Source organism: Tauraco erythrolophus, chromosome 5, assembly GCF_009769465.1.
Source record: "Tauraco erythrolophus isolate bTauEry1 chromosome 5, bTauEry1.pri, whole genome shotgun sequence".
Taxonomy (NCBI): domain Eukaryota; kingdom Metazoa; phylum Chordata; class Aves; order Musophagiformes; family Musophagidae; genus Tauraco; species Tauraco erythrolophus.
In genome coordinates this window covers 6024801-6034994 of record NC_141469.1, presented here as the reverse complement: position 1 = coordinate 6034994, position 10194 = coordinate 6024801, and the positions used below count along the sequence as shown (strand labels likewise).

At 47.3% G+C, this 10194-nt stretch overlaps 2 protein-coding genes across 2 annotated transcripts; one reads left to right on the top strand and one right to left on the bottom strand.

Annotated features, from left to right (window-relative positions):
* The first annotated feature begins 386 nt into the window (after positions 1-386).
* MAD2L1 (mitotic arrest deficient 2 like 1) lies at positions 387-3141 on the top strand. Its single transcript, XM_086611486.1, has 5 exons — positions 387-477; positions 621-767; positions 866-986; positions 1586-1689; positions 2451-3141. The coding sequence occupies exons 1-5, from the start codon at positions 402-404 to the stop codon at positions 2621-2623; spliced, it is 621 nt and encodes a 206-aa protein (XP_086467612.1). The 5' UTR covers positions 387-401; the 3' UTR covers positions 2624-3141.
* A 608-nt stretch (positions 3142-3749) lies between these two features.
* Positions 3750-7927, bottom strand: RPL7L1 (ribosomal protein L7 like 1). The gene is made up of 7 exons (XM_086611485.1): positions 7905-7927; positions 7665-7773; positions 5852-6015; positions 5534-5671; positions 5239-5348; positions 4789-5001; positions 3750-4524 (listed from the first exon to the last, which is right to left on the bottom strand). The coding sequence occupies exons 1-6, from the start codon at positions 7919-7921 to the stop codon at positions 4793-4795; spliced, it is 747 nt and encodes a 248-aa protein (XP_086467611.1). The 5' UTR covers positions 7922-7927; the 3' UTR covers positions 3750-4524; positions 4789-4792.
* Positions 7928-10194: the final 2267 nt, after the last annotated feature.

Here is a 10194-nt window from a genome sequence, read left to right as displayed (position 1 = left end):
AAGGCGGAAAGACCTTTTCTCTCTAACAGGCAGATGCCGAACACGCACCCGACAGCATTTTCCGTGGATAACCGCACAGTAGCCCCCACAAGAAGTCGCGCCGGGGCCGGCGGGGCGGAGCGGGACGCCGCGCCGCGCTTTGCCTTCCCCTCTCCTCAGCCGCTGCGGCGACTGCAGCGCCGCGCGCCGTTCCCGCCGCGCCGCCCGCACGCGCACCAAGACGGTACGCTCCCCAACGGTCCGCGCGCGCGGCCCGGGCGCCGGGGCGGACGGGGGGGGGGGGGGGCCTCCTGCGCGCATGCGCGGCGGCGGGCTGAGGAGCGCCAGGAAGGGGCGTTGCGGCGGGGCGGGGCGCGGTTTGAACCGGGCGGCGGGGAAGCGGCGGAGGCCGCGCAGCCGCCATGGCCAAGCAGCTGGGCCAGGACCAGCAGGGCATCACCCTGCGGGGCAGCGCCGAGATCGTCGCCGAGTTTTTCTGTAAGGGGCTGCGGGGGGAAGCGGGCGTAGGGGTGGGAGGGAGGACGTGCGGCTGGTAGGGCCGCCTGCGGGACGACATGGCGGCCGGCGGGGCCAGCCGTTTCACGCACGCATTCCCCCCCTCTCCCTTCCGCCTGTTGCAGCCTATGGAATCAACAGCATCCTCTACCAGCGGGGCATCTACCCCCCCGAGACCTTCACCCGCGTCCAGAAGTACGGGCTCACCCTCCTCGTCACCACCGACCCCGAGCTGAAGAACTACCTCAACAACGTGGTGGAGCAGATGAAAGGTGGCGGGCGCGGGGGGGGTGCTGCGAGCCGCCGGGAGGCTGCCGTGCCCTCCTCGTTGTGTCTCTGCTGACGCTCCTTATCTGTCCCGCCCTTTCAGAGTGGCTGTACAAGTGCATCGTGCAGCGCCTGGTGGTGGTCATCTCCAGCATCGAAAACAACGAGGTTCTGGAGCGGTGGCAGTTTGACATAGAGTGTGACAAAACCGCGAAGGATGAGAGGTAAGTCACAGTGTTCCTCTGCGCCTGCTCTTCCCCACGCCCAGTAGCTGTGCAGGCAACAAGGTACACACCATGTGCATCAGCTGTTGTGGTTCCTCGGAGCCGCTGAGACAGCCTTTTGTCAGTAAGAGCATGGAAGATGTTCCTTCAAACTTCTTGTACTGCTGTTCCTTCTGTTTGTCTGTAAACTAGGCATTATATGATTGAAACATACATAATACATAGCTTTTTTGTGTGTTTTTTTTTTAAAGCATCAGATTAAAACTTGATTTTTAATCTTCAACAAAGCATTTAAGATTCTGTATAAGGTACATGCCCTAAAGATCTACTGCTTTCCTCATTATACCCAAATATTCTCATCCATTCTGGACTGAGAACAAATGTGACATTCCTTACAAATACTATGAAGCTTTGCAAATGACAATAAAGGAAAACCAACTACCGCTTAACTTTTCTAAGCCTACCTACCTAGGGCTTAAGAGAGTGTCACTACTGTAGAAAAACCCTATAGCAAACACCTTAATAGAGAGAACTGTACTTGAAGAAAACTGTCAGTGTAGTAGAAGCTTGCTTTCTTAACAGTTTTCCTGTTCTTCCAGTGCACCACGAGAAAAATCTCAGAAAGCTATTCAGGATGAAATTCGGTCTGTTATCAGACAAATAACTGCCACAGTAACTTTTCTGCCACTGTTGGAAACTGCCTGTGAGTATTCCTAACTTCACTGAAGAAATCAAACATGTCTTTTGGAAAACCTCAACAACTTTTCTCCTTTAGAAAGTATTTTCTGCTAATTTTCTGGAGCTTTTTAATTATTGCATGTCATACACGATCCCATTTCTGAGAGCGTTTCGTTAGACTGAGATCATGTCTCTTGCAATCGCGTACAGTATGAAAACAGCATGTTGGATCAGATATTTTTAAGAATTATCCTACAGTGTTTCTTGCACAACAAAGACTAAAAATAATTGCAAATGTAAATACTGTGCACTGTCTCTCATTAAAAGAACTTGGATCAACTTCATTTAAAGGGACTAGTGGTACTTTCTCCCCAAAAATACTTAAAAGCTTTTTTTGTCAAAAGGAGAGAACTCAAGGTGGTTAATTAAACTAGTATGTGTACTCTAAGGAATGTAAGTTTTTCATAAATAATGAATTATTTTGTGACTCTAGCTGTGGACAGGCTTGTCATTGAGTTCATATTAAGTGTTACATAGAGCTCAGCTCTGCAGCATTTTAACATGCTTAAAAAAAATTGACATCACGCTCACTTGAGAAAACTAAAATGGCTACATGTGAATATAAGCTGGACTTGTTCTCATGTTTTAACTACTAGTCCTTTTCACATAACTAGTATTGGTGTAGTTTCTGAGAACCTTGGTACGTCTCAAGTTCTAGAAGATGCACTTTTAACTTCAAACATGCCATCTTACACGTGCATGACTCTTGTTTCCACTTGCTTACAGGTGCCTTCGACTTGCTGATATACACAGATAAAGATTTGGCAGTGCCAGAGAAGTGGGAAGAGTCAGGACCACAATTCATAGCCAATTCAGAAGAGGTTCGCCTTCGCTCCTTCACTACTACAATCCACAAAGTAAATAGTATGGTGGCTTACAAAAAGGATTCCTACCCCTAAGACACGGGGCAGTTTTGTACATAACCTGTAACCTTGTATAGTTTCTGTTCGTAGTGCAGCTAAGTCATGAACACATCCTTACTGTTGCTCTTACTGAAGAAAAAAGGCGACGTGTTTGCCTACGATAACGTGGTGTAACACTAGATTAAGCTGGCATTGTTTCCAAGAGGTCTAAATAATGTATTCGTGATAGTTCAACTCTTACTTATCTGTATGAGCTAAAGTAATGGTGTTAAACTACTGCATTCAGAAGAAAAACTGCCTAAATCTAGGACGAATTGCTAGAATTGTGTTCAGATCTTGTCATTTAGTATTTTAAGATTATTATAAACTGCCTTCTATTAGCAGGCTTAAGTTCTCTCTGGCACTAAAAAAATGAATCTCACTCTTGACATGCCAGTTATTCACGTTAAAAGCCTGGGATGTTTTATTACTAGAAACAATCCTAAAAAAAATCAACAGAACAATTCTGGTACCTCTTTACAACAAAAGCAGCTGTTTATCAAGAAAATCTTAAATATAAGAAGCTTTGTATATTAATGACTGTTGGACTCTGGTTCTGAGGATGGTGGTGTTTCAAGTTAGTGTACGTCTCTAGTGTCTGTCAAGCATTTTCTACGTTTGTATTCTTGTTTTACAGAATAAAGCTTGAAACTGTATAGTGTTCCCTAATTCAGAGTCTGTAGTACTTCATATTTTAGATGGTTTTATGGATGCTGTATCTTAGTTTAACACTGTCATGGAACTAACAGCAGACTAACACCCTAAAGGCATCCTACTTAATCCTCCCTCACCATTATTATTGTTACTCTGTTTTCTCTGACTCTCAGGAGAACTGTTGGGGATTCCATGTCCTCTATGAATGGATTTTTAAGTTTGCCCCCACTTGTATCTTGAAATAACAGTATAAATAGTCACAGTGACCTAGTGACTAAGCACACTGTTGCTTCCCATATTTGTTAAATAGCATAGGACTCTTCCTGCATTCTTCACTCATTTTTGTACTGGAAGAAATTATGGATTTAAAACTGTAAGTGTTGAACAAAAACATCAAAGAGCTTGAAAGTTCTCTCATTTCCTTCACCAAGGAAAATTCACTTCAGCCAGAGTATTTAACTTTTCCCACTCTTCTATGATATCTGAAGTTGTAACAGTATAATTTCAAATTTCAGTTTATTTAAAAAAATGTACGTGTACTCCACCACTGCATTACAAAGCTTCTGGGCTTCCCTACCAGAAAACAGCTCTCTCCAGGAGCCCCAATCCAGCAGAAGCGAAAAGGCAGCCTTCTGTAAATCAGTAGCACAAAATCAGGGCATTTTAAAATAAATGCAATCTAGGTACTTTGAAAAAAACATGACATTATTCACTACTAGGGCTTGCACTGCAGTAACAGAGGAACAGCTGGTGTTTTCTTCCACCTGTCAGCAGTATTTTCAACAGGTGACTGCACCACCCCTTCACACCTAGAAGGCAGTGCAATTCAAGAAGTGCAACTTCAAGCACTTCCCTGGGGGAGGACTGGGTCATGGCAGCGTGTGCACGTCAACTGTAAGAGAAGTTTAAATCAGGAACTGACAACCACTGCTTTAAACCAAAGATGAGATCAGGAGGTGACCGGTACAGAGGCAGCACTAGTGAGTATAAAAAACCCCTTGTTTTACAGAGGTGCAGAAGTCAGGTTGCTCCTGGAAGTTCAAGTCACTTCTTTCTTGTACCAAATACAATTTATCTTCTTCAAGAAGGACCAGCCCAAAGTCCACCATCATCATCTGTGTATTTTTTTTTTTATAGAGGCACCAACAATCAGGAGACGTAGTATATCATTGCATAGAGATAATGTCCATGACAACTACATGTGAAAAGGACAGGTTATAAATCCTGAAGTTTTCATAAAGATCCTGCAGAACAAGAAAGAAAGAAAAAAAACAGTCACATTAATGCAATCTCCCCGAAGTCAAGCCTTTATGGAGATGTCCCATAGGATCTGCTGATACCTAATGAAACCCACACTCTTCATCAGTTTCCCCTACCTTGAGGGTCACTTCCGTGGAGTAAAGAATCAAAAACAAAGGAGCCCCACCCTCACCTTTGATGGAAGTACAGTTATTCTTAGGAAATGGGATAAAGGAGAAGATGTAGAAGTTACAACAGGCATTCCTCACCTGACTAGTTCAGCTGACGTATAAGCTGGTTGATCGCTTCACCTCTGCAGCCAGGCTTACCCATTTCCTTGAGGAAACCCACTTTGTTACGTGAAGCATGGCGAGCCACTGACAGATGAAACGGGCAGAGAAAGTTTGAGACTCTTCTGAAATTCTTCCCAGCTGAGTAGATTTCATGAATAAGGTCTTCCAGGCAAATAATACCACAGTTCCCTGCAGAAAAAAAAATAATTAAAAAAAACACCCAACAAAACAACAAAAAGCCCCCACAAATAACATTTACACAAGATACCAAACTGTATTATCTTTTCTCACACTACTCCAGAATTGCCAGTCTGTATACAAGTCTTGCGAGACTCTTCTCCCACCCCTTCCTCTTAGGTCAGATTGCAAACTCTCAATGTCTGCCTCTTTCCTTGATTCACTTCACTTTCTCATCCTCTTCCTCACCTAAATGTTCCTCTATTAGCATATTGTCTGTCAGAGGCATTTTCTTTTTCTTAATCTTGGTTTGGCCCCGTTTCAGGATGAGCTCTCGTACAGATTTCAGGTTAGGGTGTCTGCGCAAAAACAAAAATCAGATTCCGTAACAGAAAGACAGGATACAGTGGGAAGTCCGATCCTACTTCTTTGTATAGAGGTGGAAAAGTCACCAAGTCATGTTTAAAACAATGAGAAAAGGGACAATAACGAGTTTTAGCTATAAAGTCGACAACCACTAGCAAGTCACAGGACTGGTACTTACCCCCACGCCACGTAAGGTTCCACGATCCGCAGCATCTTCAGTGATAAAGGAGTCAGTTTAACAAATACTCCGGTGAAATTTTTTTTCAGCCGCAGCAGCTCAATCACTCTTTTTACCCTCTTACTCACTCCCTTAATACTGAGTCAGAAAAAAAAAAAAAACTATTAGTAACCATGTACCTCTAATACAGCAATAAAAGGTCTCGGATTACCTGCAAGGAGGCATGTCTGGGTTGATTCCCCTTCCATTGCTTGGAAGTGACATGACAGCTACAGAAAGCAGCAATAATAAAAGTAAGGAATAAGAAAAGTTTCTTACTCTACAATCCGCACAGCAAAGGCTAGTTTGTTCTCCTGAGGTACCACTGTCTGTCCAGGTCTCTGCTCCATGCGCCTCAGCCGGGTGTCGTCTCGGTGTTTGCGCCATGAATCTCGAACAAAAGCCTCAAGGCGTTTAAACTGGATTTGTTTCCCCCTCTGGACCTAAAGACAGAAAGATAAGAAATTATCACCCTTCCTAAACAGTCTTAGAGGTCTGCATCTCAAACGCTAAATGAAATTCAGAACTTGATGAACTATGCTCTTTCTGTTTTGGAAGCAGTAAGGAGAAAATAAACTTGATGGTCTAATCCCAATGGAGATGGAACATGGAGGGGACAGCATACGAATTTACAAGCAGCTAGCTATAATTTATGAACAGCGAACAAAGAGGTTTTCCCCAGAAAAAACAGGAAAACCAGAGCAAGACCCAGGATATTTCTAGGCATAGGAGAAATCAAACGGAAGCATTTTCAGCCACAAATAAATCTTCACAACTACATACACAGCTCAGCCAACCACTGTGAAAGCCAGAAACAACATGTGTACCTGGGTAAAAAAGATACTAAAGCAATACTCTAGTGTGACTCAAAATTATCATCTAACAGAAAATAACTGGGTTTAAAGTAATTTTCTATAAAGGCACATACAGAAAAGAAATCCAAGCATTCAAATAACTACTAAGTATTACTAATTTAAACACAACATCCAGCTCAATTGAAAAAAACTCCAAACTTTCCAGAATTATGAGAAAACTTACAGGTTTTTTTAAATTAGAGAGATGTTTAAATGCCTATCCTTAGCTCAGGAACAAGAACATCCACCAAAATCACAGTGTTCTCATATGAACGGGAGCTGGCTGTGCATGGCGGTTACCCACTAATATTTCAGATACACTACTAGCTAACTTATTTGGCCATTTTAAGTTAGACAACCTAATGCTACGTGTCTTCTGTTCCATTTCACCTGTAAGTCACCCATAGAATTAGCGTGAATTTTCAAAGCAGGCAGACCTAATCAGAATCTCATCACGAGAGTAATTTTTCTAACAAGAGTCTTTTGAGGTGACTATTTAACATTATTGCTTATGCTTCCAGCTCCACCTTGGAAAAACAGCAAGTCACTGATATGTTTAGAAACACGAACACATTATTTAACAAAAACGGTCGGATTTTTGCACATAATCTCACCAACTCCACAGAAAAAGATTCCCTGGGAAAGCTTTAAGCCACTTCCAAGACAGGCACCTGCTACATTAGCTGAGATACTGTGGAACAGGTCTCACATTCTGGAACAGGTCTGCTGTGCTCTGCCAGTCTACAAACCACACACTATGCACAGAGTCTCCGTGCCACCCTACATGCAGAAAAAGGCTTCACCCACGACCTGTCTGTGCCCTAATAGATTTATCTAACTAATGCCAGATCACCAACTCTAAACGCACTCTCTGAAAAGCACACCGTCTCCACGAAGGTTTACACCGCAAAGGTGAGCTCGTTTCAGCCAGTGTAATCCCACGGCAGCGCAAAAAACTCAGCGACGTTACACTTTACCCTGGTTGTCACTGATCCAAGAGGAACAACTCACAACCCGCAATAAAGTTCTGTTTCATTACAACAAGCCGAAAAGTTCTGTCCCCTGTACGGTGCCGCGAGACATGCTCAAGGAGCGCGGAGATGAGGGCCGCCCCGGCCTTCGCCCCCTTGCCGGCTCTCCCGGCCGCCCGCCTCCCGCCGGACAACGCCGGCTCCCCCACGCCGTGGGCTCCCGGCCGGGGCCCGCCGCCCCGGGGCTCCCCCCGCGGCCAGCCCTACCTTGCGCTTGTTGAGGAGCGCCTGCCTAGCCTGGGTGGCCTTGATGGCCTGGTAGGCCTTCCTCTTCTTCAGCAAGTTCTCCGGCACCAGCGGGATGCGCCGCCTCGGCCTGCGCGGCGGGAGAAGTCGGTCACACCAGCAGCACTGCGCCTCGGCCCCGCTCCGCCGCCCCCAGCCCCGCCACCGCGCAGCCCCCGCGGATGGCGCCGGATCGCCGCCCCGCCGCGCCGCGCCACTCACTGCTCCTGCTCCGCCATCGCGCCCGGGCTCTCGCTGCCGCGCATGCGCCGCGGCGGGGCGGTGTCATGGCGGCCCCGCCCGCTGCCCGCAGCTCCTCCTCGGCTGTCACCCTCCCTCGCCGAGGGAGCGGAGCGCGCGGGGGGTCTGTCCGGGAGCGGAAGGACAACGCTTCCCTTTCCGCGCCGTGCTGTGGCCTGGAGGCTGAGGGCGAAGCCCGGGACGCAAAGCCGTGCCTTTGGCAGGGGCTGCTGTGAAACCGGCACCGGACTGCCCCGAGGGGCTTCACCGGGAGGAACGGGACGTTTTCTCACCCTCTTCGGTGGCTGCCGAGTGCAGCAGCCCGCCCCCGGACGGCGGGCCCTGCCCGAAGGCAGCACGCCGTGCCCGGCGGTGTGGGGGAGCGAGCCGGTCGTGGAGCAGGGGCTGGAGGTGGGGAGTTGCCGTGCAGAGCTGCAGGCCCGGAGGTTGCAGAGGGTGGACGAGGCACGGAAACACGAGCTGGAAGTTCTCGGAGCTGGCTCTGCTTTTTGCACCTTCACGTCGCCTTTACCAATACCTCACGTGAATGTTGTGCAAGAGAAAGAGATCACAACAGGAACGTTATTCCCTGTACCTGCCCCATCTATTAACACCTCTACTGTTTTACACTATTTGAATTGGACCCTTATGTAGTTTTTAATATCAAATCAATATGACTTTGACCAGAAACGAGCTTCTTGAGACTAGACACAGCAGCATCTTGAAGAGGAACTCAAAAGCCATGAAAACACAGAAGCTGCTTTGCCTTTTGACATTCCCTATCATTCACTTGGGATATTAAAGAGTACCTGTCCCTGGCTGCATGGAATAAGTCTGAATGCTAGATGTTCTCCCTCCTGTTCTCCTAGTCTCTCCCTGTCCCCTCTGCAGGACCCTGTCAGTCTCCTCCACCATATCAGCACCACTTCTGCCCTGCTGTCTCCCCCTGCATCAAGAGACCCTGTCCAGGGCTGCCCTACCACCACCCACCAGCTCCCCACAGTGCTGGGAGGGCTCTGGGTGTTCCCCTGCACCCCAAACAGGGGAGCACCAGGGTGGCAGGATGCTGCAGCCAGTATCCCCCTAACCAGCACCATCACCCATGGCCCAGTCATGCCAGGGGCTCCTGCCAGAAACAGGGAGCATGGGGTGGTGGCAGGGAGTTGGTGCATGGGTAACCAGAAAGGGAAAAAATCAGCTCACAAGGAGATTTAGAGATAAACGTCTTTTCTCTTCTGTGGGGTCCCACACTGAGCTTTATTGTACTGATATTATGGAGCTTGCCCAGGGCAGCTGTCAGAGGAGCTGGTGTCTCCATCCCCAGGGACATCCACAACCAGCTGCAGCCCTGCAAGAAAGATCTGCTCCAACCAAGCCAGGGGCAGTCCAGGTACCAACACCCTTTGTGCCCTCCCCACATCAAATGAGAACAACTGCATCCTGCCAGACCCAGGTTACAGCAACATTTACATGAAACACAGAGCCAACGTTTTGAAGAGGAAATAGCACAAACACAAGGAAAACTCATCCAGAGGAAAGAGAGGTTGCTGACACTCAAAGAGCTTTTGAATATATTGTATTTTAAGACAAGTATCCTTCTCGGTAATACTCCCAACATATACTATAAAAAGCAGTGAAGAAAAGGAAGGAGAGAGGAACCAGAGTCATAACCTGAAAACCTCAGATTTCATCACTATGCTTACTGGATCACATAGTTGGAGCAGCTTATGATAAAACTTGTGGTGAGAGCAACTCTTCTTAGAAAATATGAAAGGACTATTGCCCTGGACCTGTGGGCGCTTTTGAAATTATAAAAACAGTCAGGATTTATGTTGAGCATAGCTGGACTTCAGGCTGGACCTAAGGACCTGGGCTAAGGAGATGAGTCAAAGCAAGCCTGGGACAGCATCCAGAGCAGCGCACATCTCAGTGGCCCAGGGTAAGGAGCTGAGGAAGAGCAATACCAAGGAGAGCAGCCCGACTCAGGTGTCTACGCTGCACTGAACACGCTCAGCTGAATGACAAAAAGCATAGCTGGCAAACATCTGGAACCAAAACTACAGCAGCACTTTTGTGGTTTTTTCAAATTCCCCTTCGAGAGAAGGGGAAATTGGGAAAAGCGGTTTGGCCAGCGCTCTCACCCGTAGATGGTGCCACAGCCTCACACTTAGGAGATGCTGTTGCATCTGATGAGGTGGTGTTCGCGTTCTGCTGCCCCCTCTTTGCCATACAGGGCAGAAGGGCGCTGTGTGCCTGTTCACTGGCCTCGTTA

Coding starts and splice junctions, on each gene's coding strand:
- RPL7L1 (XM_086611485.1), bottom strand. Junction 6,016..7,664: donor CGCTCCTCAACAAGCGCAAG/GTAGGGCTGGCC, acceptor TTCTGTCTTTAG/GTCCAGAGGGGGAAACAAAT. Junction 5,672..5,851: donor TTTGCTGTGCGGATTGTAGA/GTAAGAAACTTT, acceptor TTTCTGACTCAG/TATTAAGGGAGTGAGTAAGA.
- MAD2L1 (XM_086611486.1), top strand. CDS start 402: ATGGCCAAGCAGCTGGGCCAGGACCAGCAGGGCATCACCCTGCGGGGC. Junction 478..620: donor GATCGTCGCCGAGTTTTTCT/GTAAGGGGCTGC, acceptor CGCCTGTTGCAG/CCTATGGAATCAACAGCATC. Junction 768..865: donor CGTGGTGGAGCAGATGAAAG/GTGGCGGGCGCG, acceptor CCGCCCTTTCAG/AGTGGCTGTACAAGTGCATC.